Source organism: Salvelinus fontinalis, chromosome 8 (genome assembly GCF_029448725.1).
Source record: "Salvelinus fontinalis isolate EN_2023a chromosome 8, ASM2944872v1, whole genome shotgun sequence".
NCBI classification, from domain to species: domain Eukaryota; kingdom Metazoa; phylum Chordata; class Actinopteri; order Salmoniformes; family Salmonidae; genus Salvelinus; species Salvelinus fontinalis.
In genome coordinates this window covers 30,142,317-30,155,907 of record NC_074672.1, presented here as the reverse complement: position 1 = coordinate 30,155,907, position 13,591 = coordinate 30,142,317, and the positions used below count along the sequence as shown (strand labels likewise).

Here is a 13,591-nt window from a genome sequence, read left to right as displayed (position 1 = left end):
TCTTAAAATAGAAGCACAGGCATTCAATTCCTGCAGGGTGTCTGTCAGCACCGTAACAATAGTACAATTGTATTTGTTTAATTAAATATGAGTCTACTCTATTAACACCAACATAATTTTGATAATTACACAAGATACAATTGTTGTGTTGTTTTTAAAGCCTCCTTATTTGAATGCATTTGTTTTAAGTCCTTTTCAATATATAAATGTAGGGTATGAATATGGAATATGAATATGGAAGAATGTAGAAAAATATCCTCATGTTAGAAGTGAATGTGTGTAGTATTTCCATAGCAGTCTGTATGAGAGATAAGCAGGCCAGTAGACCCTAGGGAAAGTTACTTAAATGCACTTCACAGAACAAATGAATAATTCACTCAAAGATGTGTAAAGAAAAATACGTTTATTTTCAATCTAGGAAGAGATGATGCAATGAGCATCTTAAAGAAGGACAGACGTTAGACAAAAATACTTTGGTACACTTGATTTTCCAACAGGGTTTATTTATCACCCTCTGGACTAGTAATCTTGCTGACCAAGCACTGTACAGTGGCTGTTCATGTACATGCATTGGGTAAAAGAATCTCACTTGAACTTTATACATTCATATTTTTTATGTTGGTCACATATCAATTTTTGTATTTTTATATCTGTTTTCAAATTGAAATCAAATAATTTGAGTGGTAAAGGCCATTTCTTTGACGAATATTGCACACTGCAAATATTCATTCAGGCTCATAACATTTAACATTAAAATACAAATTGCTGTATTCAGAAAACATCCGTCCTCATCAATGACAATGTTCATATGATGTACAGTATAAAATGGTTAATACAAAAAGGCATATGTGATTCACAAACAATAAAAATACTAAAATAAAAACAAGTAAAATACTAAAATACAATTGCCTAAAATGAACATGATAAAATCCAGATTCTGGTGGTAGATTCATATGATACAGATATTTAGTGACCATCGCTGCTATTAAAATGACTGGAGAAAAAAACAATTATTTCACATTTTTAGAAAAAACATTTTGTTAAGGTTACATTTTTTACTCCAATCAAGTTATGGTTCTCACAACTCTCACAGGTTTATTCCTAAAGAAACAGAATGTTTGATGGCAATGTTCCACCTTTATTTTATATATTTATAGCAAGTGAGTGAGAGTCTAATGCTCCTGTTTGAACCAATAGATATCAAACCAAAAAGATTTGAAGCTATATATTTTCCCTTTTAAATACATGGTGCAAATGTAACTGTCGGTTCTTGCCACCATTACAGCGGAGGTTGGTGGCACCTTAAATTGGGGATGACGGGCTCATAGTAATGGCTGGAACAGAATCAATGGAATGGTATCAAATACATTAATAACATTGTTTCCATTTGGTTGATACCATTCCATTCACTCCATTCCAACCATTATTATGAGCCGTCCTCCCCTCAGCAGCCTCCTGTGGACCATTATCATAAGAGATCACTACAATAAAGGTGAAACTCAACGTATAAAGTGCAAAGAGAGGTTTCAATAAATGCACTGGGGCGGACTGTAGGCAATGTACAAATACTCTTTAAAATGCTTCTTCCCTTTTTGTCCTTCACTTCCTCCTTGTTTTCTCCACCTCCTTTCCTGCCTCCCTCCTAGGACATGTGATCCTTCCGGGAACATTTTGTACAGTATTTGGGCATGGACGTACATATGAACTTCTATATTTACACTGCATGTTGTCACTATACATTCAGGTGGTGTGGATGTCTACTCTACTAGCAGGTGTGACTGGCTGGCGTCCACTAGCACAACTAAGATTTTTTCAGTTGCATCTCAAAACAAACAACGACAACAGGTAAAAAATGACCTCAGACAAGGATACTGCCACAATAATGTGAGGAAATGATCTTAATAGTTTGCTACCTAACGTGTTACATGTTTAGTTTACTGTATTTGTGATACGTGAAAACGACCTTTTTTTTCTAGTATTTCCAAACAAACACCTTCTCAATTCTCAACAATCAACAGAAAGTTAATTAACATAGAACAACATGTTCTATCTCAAAATATTGCCTCAACTGAGATCACCACCCACTACAGCAACGACAACAACGGTAACAACAACATTAAAAAAAATACAGAGAAAAAACTACAACTCAACGACAATATATATAATGTAGCTCTCTTCATCATCGTCATAGAAACCAAACCAGAATATTCCTAGTGCGGATATATAGAACAATGTAAACCTGGTTCTACCACTATCAAAGTTAACAAATATATGATAAAAACATAGAAAGCACGTCAATCAGCATGTCCTCTCACAGAGAGTGCTCACATCATTGTTTCTACAATGGTGTGGGTGGGCTTGATCAGGCCGTTGTTCCCATTGGGGTCCAGAGGCTGGGTTAGCTCGCTGCCCTTCACGCTGTACTCTTTGGGGCGAGAACTCGCACCTCCCTTTACTGGGGCCGCCACTGCCTTAATCCTCTGTGGGAAGGAGAGGAAAAATCCTTATATCATGCCATAAAATCATATTACATGGTATACTGTATCATGTGAATATCTTATATCTTGTGTGCCATATCATACAAGTAATGCAATTGCATACCGCATGCCATTCCCACAATTGCTGCATTTCCTTGCAGGCAGTGCATGTATTCATACAACTAGTTAACCCTTTATCAATGATTTGGGACATCTTCTAGGTTATCTAGCATAATCTTTCGTGTTTGCGTACCTCGATGAGCGGGCCGTCAGACTGGAGGATCTTGATGACCATTACCATGGGGATGCAGATCATGGAGGCCAGGGCCAGAGACCAGCCCAGGCCGATGGACCAGTCAGGGTATTCATACACCTTGTTATAGGTCAGTGGCTTGTACTTCACCAATGAGAAGATAAAACAACCCTGGGAACAACAAGAAAAATGGTTTAGGACATGGTCCCTCACGGAGACGTTCTACAGTACATCATCACTCTGATCCAAGAGGTTCCTCATGTTTTCAGAACCACAACACAACAGTGTCGGGCTGTTGATCACGCTGTAACAGTGTCGGGCTGTTGATCACGCTGTAACAGTGTCGGGCTGTTGATCACGCTGTAACAGTGTCGGGCTGTTGATCACGCTGTAACAGTGTCGGGCTGTTGATCACGCTGTAACAGTGTCGGGCTGTTGATCACGCTGTAACAGTGTCGGGCTGTTGATCACGCTGTAACAGTGTCGGGCTGTTGATCACGCTGTAACAGTGTCGGGCTGTTGATCACGCTGTAACAGTGTCGGGCTGTTGATCACGCTGTAACAGTGTCGGGCTGTTGATCACGCTGTAACAGTGTCGGGCTGTTGATCACGCTGTAACAGTGTCGGGCTGTTGATCACGCTGTAACAGTGTCGGGCTGTTGATCACGCTGTAACAGTGTCGGGCTGTTGATCACGCTGTAACAGTGTCGGGCTGTTGATCACGCTGTAACAGTGTCGGGCTGTTGATCACGCTGTAACAGTGTCGGGCTGTTGATCACGCTGTAACAGTGTCGGGCTGTTGATCACGCTGTAACAGTGTCGGGCTGTTGATCACGCTGTAACAGTGTCGGGCTGTTGATCACGCTGTAACAGTGTCGGGCTGTTGATCACGCTGTAACAGTGTTGGGCTGTTGAACACTTTGTAACAGTGTTGGGCTGTTGATCACGCTGTAATAGTGTTGGGCTGTTGAACACTTTGTAACAGTGTTGGGCTGTTGAACACTTTGTAACAGTGTTGGTGAACATACTGTAACAGTGTCGGGCTGTTGATCACGCTGTAATAGTGTTGGGCTGTTGAACACTTTGTAACAGTGTCGGGCTGTTGATCACACTGTAACAGTGTCGGGCTGTTGATCACACTGTAACAGTGTCGGGCTGTTGATCACGCTGTAACAGTGTCGGGCTGTTGATCACGCTGTAACAGTGTCGGGCTGTTGATCACGCTGTAATAGTGTTGGGCTGTTGAACACTTTGTAACAGTGTTGGGCTGTTGAACACTTTGTAACAGTGTTGGGCTGTTGATCACACTGTAATAGTGTTGGGCTGTTGAACACTTTGTAACAGTGTTGGGCTGTTGAACACTTTGTAACAGTGTTGGGCTGTTGAACACTTTGTAACAGTGTTGGGCTGTTGAACACTTTGTAACAGTGTTGGGCTGTTGAACACTTTGTAACAGTGTTGGGCTGTTGAACACTTTGTAACAGTGTTGGGCTGTTGAACACTTTGTAACAGTGTTGGGCTGTTGAACACTTTGTAACAGTGTTGGTGAACATACTGATAACAGTGTCGGGCTGTTGATCACGCTGTAATAGTGTTGGGCTGTTGATCACACTGTAACAGTGTCGGGCTGTTGATCACACTGTAACAGTGTCGGGCTGTTGATCACACTGTAACAGTGTCGGGCTGTTGATCACACTGTAACAGTGTCGGGCTGTTGATCACGCTGTAATAGTGTTGGGCTGTTGAACACTTTGTAACAGTGTTGGGCTGTTGAACACTTTGTAACAGTGTTGGGCTGTTGAACACTTTGTAACAGTGTTGGGCTGTTGAACACTTTGTAACAGTGTTGGGCTGTTGAACACTTTGTAACAGTGTTGGGCTGTTGAACACTTTGTAACAGTGCTGGTGAACATACTGTAACAGTGTTGGGTTGTTGAATACTCACCGCACAGAGGACGGGAGTGATAAAGGTCCAGCTCCATTTCATCCACGGGTTTGGTCGGTAGCCAATCATGTCTTCAATCGCATCATAGAAATTATCAGCGCCTGTCAACCATACAGAAGAACAAACTTGTTGTAAGAGACACACTCCTAGTCTCCTATACATCATATTAAACCTGTGCATTTTCTCAAGGTGAAACATCAGGGTGATGTATTAACTTAAAACAGAATCTCTTCATCTCTAGACCAATGACAAAAGCTACAGTACAGGATGTGGCGCCATCATAGCCTCTATAAACACCCTAATCTACCTGTCGGCTTTTCCATGAAGTCACATATTATGGCATAAACAATCTCTCTGTAGGGGCTGGATTCAATCCGTATTGCAGAAGTATCAAGGACGAGCCGCACTTTTGCTCTATTTAAATTTAAGGGCAATGTTCCCACCTTAGCAGAGACTGCATTCACGGTAAACGCTGCATATGTCAGCTCAGTCGGAAATTACCTTTACATTTTAACACAGATCTTCTGCGATACTTCCGTGATACAGATTGAATCCAGCCCTAGTTTACGGTTAACCGTTACAAAACTAGGAACAGGTTCCACTCAGCAATGACAGACAACCCCTGTTATGGCCTATGTGCCATTGCATGATAAGCTATTCTTAGCAATATCGGCATGCTTGCTCTCTTAATAACGGCTATAACAGCGTTACTAAAAACACCTCTAGGAATGGCAGCTGGGTCGTTGTGCTCCTGTTCACCTCTTCATTATAAAGGTCATTGTGATGAGGCGGCATAGTTCTTAGTCATTTGCCTTCAATAGAAGCCAATGGGCTGTGCGTAAAAGCCAATTCAAGTGATTTACGATTGGCGTGAAAGGAAACAAGGTTATTGTTTACCCCAAGCAAGGTCATAACTCATGTGTTATTGTTTTTGTTTAACATTTTAAAAACACAGTATCTTAACATGTGTTCCCTAAATGTAGGCTACACACTTTATTTGGCAAAAAGAGCAACAAAAAAAACTTACCATAAACCCAGGCTACAGCAATACATTCAAAGAATGCAACCCACAAAAGGCACACACCACTGGCTGCATAGTAGTCAAAGAGTTGAAACACATACATGCCACCCTGAAAATAAAGCACATAGCAAAAAGAGAGTGAGAGAGAAATACAGAAAGGGAGAGCGATGGGGTGGGCATGGGTAGGAAAAGGTGGAGGAGGTTGATACATCAGAATGCGGGCGCTGGGCCAATGAAAGGACAGTTCAACAGGTGGTGAGATGTCACATATAATTGAAGTTAACTGGAACATAGCATTCTAAATTGTTCCATTTGTGATGTCAAGCACACAGGATGTGATATGAGAGGTCATTAGTAGAAACCCCATATTTGGTCGCAAAATTGTGACAACGGCAAAGTATGTGGGGAAACTATTTTGATGTTATCTTATATGTTAACCTGAAATGTGTGTAGTAGAAATGACAGTGTGTATCGTTAGCTTATATTGAAGAGATGTTTCTGTATGTGAACATAATTTAATTACAAAGGTCCCAGAAGTGATTGTTTAAAATTGTATTTAACTAGGCAAGTCAGTTAAGAACAAATTATTATTTACAATGACAGCCTACCAGGGAACATTGGGTTAACTGCCTTATTCAGTGGCAGAACAACAGATTTTTACCTTGTCAGCTCCAGGATTTAGATCCAGCAACCTTTCAGTTACCGGCCCAATGCTCTTACCACTAGGCTACCTGCCACTAGTCGCAGTATGTCAATGTGTCTTACATGTAAGGTAAAAACAACATGTCTTGCATAGAGATACGTTAAAGTGCTGTTGGTGTACTTACTTTTGTTACCATGGTAAGTCCCAAAAGATAGCTTATGCAGCACATTACAGCTATAAAGATCTCGCGGCGGTAACCCGTCCTTAGGGCGGCTGGATACAGATCGACCAGGGAGGTGATCTGTCCTTCCACCTCCACAAACTGGGGAGACAGAAAGCAACACATCAACCTTAATTAGGCCTCATTACAAAAACATGAATACTAAATAAATACATTATAAAGTAACAACCTATATTTATAGCCCTGGATCTCATATGAGCAAATACCCTGAGAAACTGTTGAGCATGAAAAATCCAGCAGCGTTGCAGTTCTTGACCCACTCAAACCGGTCCACGTGGCACATACTACCATACCCCGTGCAAAGGCACTTAACTCTTTGGTCTTGCCCATTCACACTCCCCTTCATCTACACTGATTGAAGTGGATTTAACAAGTGACATCAATAAGGGACAATAGCTTTCACCTGGTCATGTTTTGTACAGTCAGCGTACAGGAATATGGAAACATTTAAAAAATGTGCAGCCTGGAACCAATTTAATTTCTCAGTGGTCTGTCGAAAGCTTAACAAAAAGTAATGTCGGCCTCTCTATATGTTCACTTTTCTTTCTCCTCAAATCGCTGATTAGACTAGACTAGAGAATGACTGCTGTCTTTGTTGTGCAGAAATGAGACATTCTAAACAAGGCTTCTCTTTGGAAGGCCTCCTATTGGTTTGTTGATGCAAAACAACACTGACTGTCTCCCACTCTCAACCTCTCTCTCGCCCTCCACCTCCCTCCCTCTCTTTCTCCAGTCTATTCTTCATGGAAACCCTCTCCACTTCAAGCTACTCCAGTTGTCTTGTCATGGGCTGAATTATTTAATAGGCAGTGCTGTTGTCGTCACTGTAAATGTATCTGGAGTCACACTACTCTGATTTCGTGAATTCTTTGTGAAAACTTTGTTATTCAGCATACACTGAAAATAGTTTTTCCCCCCACATCTTACAACAAGCCCACTCCTCATAATTATGGCATACGAGCCATGAAACAATACTGTATTCAGCACCTCTAATCTGAGTCAAATGTATGGTCAAGAATGACGGCCACTCTCCTACTGCTCAGTTTGCCTATGGACGTAGTAGTGCTAGAAGCACAAGTATTTATTTCAAATTTGGACCATCATCCTGATCTCCTATTTGGCTGAGATATATCATTGGCCATGAGGAGTGCTGACTTAGCACAGAGTAAAATTACACTTGGAAGCTGGAAATGTGATAGTGAGAGAACCCCACTGATGCCACTCCTGTGTTGTCTCCCTGGCCTTGCCTCCGTTCATCTTAATCAACACCCCGGGACTCTGGGCTGCAGGGACACCTCAGAGGAAGGCTATAGGACCAGACTGTTTGGTTCTAGCGTTCAGAGATTAATTTAATTTCACACACTTTTACAAAAACTGTACTATTTGCGTTCAAGCCTTCAAGATGTAACAGCTGTTTTGACATAGTAGTAGAGTCCACTCTGGGAAAACACTAGTTAAAAATACTGCCTGCTGTGAAACGTGTTGGGTCGCCTTTCTTGTCTGGAAGTTATTTGAAACCAGGGGTCGTTGATGTTGATCAGACACACACTCTCTTTTATACCCATGACTGACCTGACTGTAGCCCTGTGCTCCATTTGGAGCACAACTGACTACTGTACTGGGGTCCTCAAAAGAACTATACCAATCGAAAAGGTACCACTTTACACTTCTGTATGAGTACCTACTTCCTATATATTTACATGGTACTGTAAATACATAGGCATATTGTAATTAGAGTTTAAATACACTAACTACATACTGTAATTACAGTGTAGATACTCTAACGACATATTGTAATTACAGTGTAGAGACACTATATTATAAATATGGTGTAGATACACTATATTGTAATTACAGTGTAGATACACTAACCACATATTGTAATTACAGTGTAGATATACTAACATATTGTAATTACAGTGTAGATACACTAACAACGTACTGTAATTACAGTGTAGATATACTAACGTATTGTAATGACAGTGTAGATACACTAACAACGTACTGTAATTACAGTGTAGATATACTAACGTATTGTAATTACAGTGTAGATTTTATTTATTTATTTAACCTTTATTTAACCAGGTAGGCAAATTGAGAACACGTTCTCATTTACAATTGCGACCTGGCCAAGATAAAGCAAAGCAGTTCGACACATACAACAACACATAGTTACACATGGAGTAAAAACAAACATATAGTCAATAATACAGTGAAAAAGATAAAAAAATAAGTCTATATACAATGTGAGCAAGTGAGGTGAGATAAGGGAGGTGAAGGCAAACAGATATATGTATAAATAAATAAAAATATAAAAGGCCATGGAGGCGAAGTGAGTACAACACAGCAAGTAAAAAAAAAACTAAAAACTAAAAACTAAAAAAAAAAAAAAAAAAAAAAAACACTGGAATGGTTGGTTTGCATTGGAAGAAAGTGCAAAGTAGAGACAGAAATAATGGGGTGCAAAGGAGCAAAATAAATTAATAAATAAATACAGTAGGTAAAGAGGTAGTTGTTTGGGCTAAATTGTAGATGGGTTATGTACAGGTGCAGTAATCTATGAGCTGCTCTGACAGCTGGTGCTTAAAGCTAGTGAGGGAGATAGGTGTTTCCAGTTTCAGAGATTTTTGTAGTTCGTTCCAGTCATTGGCAGCAGAGAACTGGAAGGAGAGGCGTCCAAAGGAAGAATTGGTTTTGGGGGTGACTAGAGAGATATACCTGCTGGAGCGCGTGCTACGGGTAGGTGCTGCTATGGTGACCAGCGAGCTGAGATAAGGGGGGACTTTACCTAGCAGGGTCTTGTAGATGACCTGGAACCAATGGGTTTGGCGACGAGTATGAAGCGAGGGCCAGCCAACGAGAGTGTACAGGTCGCAGTGGTGGGTAGTATATGGGGCTTTGGTGACAAAACGGATGGCACTGTGATAGACTGCATCCAATTTATTGAGTAGGGTTTTGGAGGCTATTTTGTAAATGACATCACCGAAGTCGAGGATTGGTAGGATGGTCAGTTTTACAAGGGTATGTTTGGCAGCATGAGTAAAGGATGCTTTGTTGCGGAATAGGAAGCCAATTCTAGATTTGACTTTGGATTGGAGATGTTTGATGTGGGTCTGGAAGGAGAGTTTACAGTCTAACCAGACACCTAGGTATTTGTAGTTGTCCACATATTCTAAGTCAGAGCCGTCCAAAGTAGTGATGTTGGACAGGCGGGCAGGAGCAGGCAGCGATCGGTTGAAGAGCATGCATTTGGTTTTACTTGTATTTAAGAGCAGTTGGAGGCCACGGAAGGAGAGTTGTATGGCATTGAAGCTCGCCTGGAGGGTTGTTAACACAGTGTCAAAAGAAGGGCCAGAAGTATACAGAATAGTGTCGTCTGCGTAGAGGTGGATCAGAGAATCACCAGCAGCAAGAGCGACATCATTGATGTAAACAGAGAAGAGAGTCGGTCCAAGAATTGAACCCTGTGGCACCCCCATAGAGACTGCCAGAGGCCCGGACAACAGACCCTCCGATTTGACACACTGAACTCTATCAGAGAAGTAGTTGATGAACCAGGCGAGGCAATCATTAGAGAAACCAAGGCTGTCGAGTCTGCCAATGAGGATGTGGTGATTGACAGAGTCAAAAGCCTTGGCCAGGTCAATGAATACGGCTGCACAGTATTGTTTCCTATCGATGGCGGTTACGATATCGTTTATGACCTTGAGCGTGGCTGAGGTGCACCCATGACCAGCTCTGAAACCAGATTGCATAGCGGAGAAGGTGTGGTGTGATTCGAAATGGTCGGTAATCTGTTTGTTGACTTGGCTTTCGAAGACCTTAGAAAGGCAGGGTAGGATAGATATAGGTCTGTAGCAGTTAGGGTCAAGGGTGTCCCCCCCTTTGAAGAGGGGGATAACCGCAGCTGCTTTCCAATCTTTGGGGATCTCAGACGACACGAAAGAGAGGTTGAAGAGGCTAGTAATAGGGGTGGCAACAATTTCAGCAGATAGTTTTAGAAAGAAAGGGTCCAGATTATCTAGCCCGGCTGATTTGTAAGGGTCCAGATTTTGCAGCTCATTAAGAACATCAGCTGACTGTATTTGGGAGAAAGAGAAATGGGGAAGGCTTGGGCGAGTAGCAGAGGGGAGGGCAGTGCTGTTGTCCCGGGTAGGGGTAGCCAGGTGGAAAGCATGGCCAGCCGTAGAAAAATGCTTATTGAAATTCTCAATTATAGTGGATTTGTCGGTGGTGACAGTGTTTCCTATCTTCAGGGCGGTTGGAAGCTGGGAGGAGGTGTTCTTATTCTCCATGGACTTTACGGTGTCCCAGAACTTTTTTGAATTTGTGTTGCAGGAAGCAAATTTCTGCTTGAAAAAGCTAGCCTTGGCTGTTCTAACTGCCTGTGTATATTGGTTTCTGGCTTCCCTGAAAAGTTGCATATCACGGGGGCTGTTCGATGCTAATGCAGAACGCCATAGGATGTTTTTCTGTTGGTTAAGGGCAGTCAGGTCAGGAGAGAACCAAGGGCTATATCTGTTCCTGGTTCTAAATTTCTTGAATGGGGCATGCTTATTCAAGATGGTGAGGAAGGCATTTAAAAAAAATGACCAGGCATCCTCTACTGACGGGATGAGATCAATATCCTTCCAGGATACCCCGGCCAGGTCAATTAGGAAGGCCTGCTCGCTGAAGTGTTTCAGGGAGCGTTTGACAGTGATGAGTGGAGGTCGTTTGACCGCTGACCCATTACGGATGCAGGCAATGAGGCAGTGATCGCTGAGATCTTGGTTAAAAACAGCAGAGGTGTATTTGGAGGGCAAGTTTGTTAGGATGATATCTATGAGGGTACCCGTGTTTACGGAATTGGGGTGGTACCTGGTAGGTTCATTAATAATTTGTGTGAGATTGAGGGCATCAAGCTTAGATTGTAGGGTGGCTGGGGTGTTGAGCATGTTCAAATTTAGGTCGCCTAGCAGCACGAGCTCTGAAGATAGATGGGGGGCAATCAGTTCACATATAGTGTCCAGAGCACAGCTGGGGGCAGAGGGTGGTCTATAGCAGGCGGCAACGGTGAGAGACTTGTTTTTAGAGAGGTGGATTTTTAAAAGTAGAAGTTCAAATTGTTTGGGAACAGACCTGGATAGTATAACAGAACTCTGCAGGCAGTCTTTGCAGTAGATTGCAACACCGCCCCCTTTGGCCGTTCTATCTTGTCTGAAAATATTGTAATTGGGGATAAAAATGTCTGAATTTTTGGTGGTCTTTCTAAGCCAGGATTCAGACACGGCTAATACATCCGGGTTGGTAGAGTGTGCTAAAGCAGTGAACAAAACAAACTTAGGGAGGAGGCTCCTAATGTTAACATGCATGAAGCCAAGGCTATTACGGTTACAGAAGTCATCAAAAGAGAGCGCCTGGGGAATAGGAGTGGAGCCAGGTACTGCAGGGCCTGGATTCACCTCTACATCACCAGAGGAACAGAGGAGAAGTAGGATAATAGTACGGCTAAAAGCTATGAGAATTGGTCGCCTAGAGCTACCAGAGCAGAGAGTAAAAGGAAGTTTCTGGGGGCGATAAAATAGTTTAAAGGAATAATGTACAGACAAAGGTATGGTAGGATGTGAATACAGTGGAGGTAAACCTAGGTATTGAGTGATGATGAGAGAGATCTTGTCTCTAGAAACATCATTGAAACCAGGTGATGTCATCGCATATGTGGGTGGTGGAACTGCAGGGTTGGATATGGTATAGAGAGCAGGGCTAGAATCTCTACAGTGAAATAAGCCAATAAACACTAACCAGAACAGCAATGGACAAGGCATATTTACATTAAGGAGAGGCAAGCTTAATCGAGTGATAAATAAGGGTCCAGTGAGTAGAGGTTGGTTGGGGTCGTGGCGATCCAGACAGCTGGCCGGGTATATGGCTATCGGTAGCAGCATAGGATGGAGGTCTGTTTGTAGATACCTCGTGCGTTTCCGTCGGTAGGTTCCGTGTAGTGGGGTTTTGTTCAGATAGCAGATACACTAACAACGTACTGTAATTACAGTGTAGATATACTAACGTATTGTAATGACAGTGTAGATACACTATATTGTAATTACAGTGTAGATACACTAACCACATATTGTAATTACAGTGTAGATATACTAACATATTGTAATTACAGTGTAGATACACTAACAACGTACTGTAATTACAGTGTAGATATACTAACGTATTGTAATGACAGTGTAGATACACTAACAACGTACTGTAATTACAGTTTGTAGATACACATTGTTACAAGGTCCTTATAACTAGGGACATGTACTGTCACGTCCTGTTGTACGTACCACTACCAATAGTAATGTATGCTAGCTATTGGTTTAGTACTGACCTGACTGTCGAGGCCCAGTAGCAGAAGCATGATGAAGAATAGGATGGCCCAGAACGTGGGATAGGGCATCATGGACACAGCCTTAGGGTAGGCAATGAAGGCCAGGCCAGGACCTAGAAGGGGGAGAAGAGAGGGGAAGGGGGGAGAAGGGGGAAAGGAGAGGGGAAGGGGGAGAAGGGGAGAAAGAGAGGGAAGAGAATTAACCAACCCGTCTAATTTGAGCTTGGACGGTATGAGGGGGGATAAAAACATTCAACTAAAGACATTCAAAGTATCTGGAATGCTAATGTTACAGTACTGGAAGAGACTAAGTGATAAACCTTTGGTATTTGCTATGTGTTTCTGTTCTGTAAGGACTGGATAGGTTGAGGAACTATCCACTAAGTATCTGCTACCGTTCATATGCTGTGTGACTCTAGCATCCTGCATTAGTTTACTTGCTAAACAAATACTGACAAAGCAGATAACTATTTGCTCAAAAGCATAAGCTAATTCAACAGGATTTTGAAAGGCACTTGAACATATACAAACAGACAGGAAACTGAACTCAACAAACTATATATCATTAACTCTTGCAAGTCCATCCAACACAATAAAGTATTGCACAGATTTAGTTAGACCTCTCATGTCATTATTTACTGTTATCC

At 42.0% G+C, this 13,591-nt stretch overlaps 1 protein-coding gene across 3 annotated transcripts in view; it reads right to left on the bottom strand.

Moving 5' to 3' along the window:
- Positions 1-386: 386 nt before the first annotated feature.
- LOC129861080 (sodium- and chloride-dependent taurine transporter-like) overlaps positions 387-13,591 on the bottom strand; it is a 37,470-nt gene continuing 24,265 nt past the window's right edge. For all 3 annotated transcript variants that reach the window (XM_055932168.1, XM_055932166.1, XM_055932165.1), the window contains 6 exons: positions 12,945-13,057; positions 6,524-6,661; positions 5,703-5,805; positions 4,676-4,776; positions 2,731-2,901; positions 387-2,480 (listed from right to left, as the gene is read on the bottom strand). In XM_055932168.1, the coding sequence (XP_055788143.1) occupies positions 2,325-2,480; positions 2,731-2,901; positions 4,676-4,776; positions 5,703-5,805; positions 6,524-6,661; positions 12,945-13,057 (782 nt within the window). In that variant the 3' untranslated portion in view covers positions 387-2,324. The remainder of the gene's footprint in view (positions 2,481-2,730; positions 2,902-4,675; positions 4,777-5,702; positions 5,806-6,523; positions 6,662-12,944; positions 13,058-13,591) is intronic.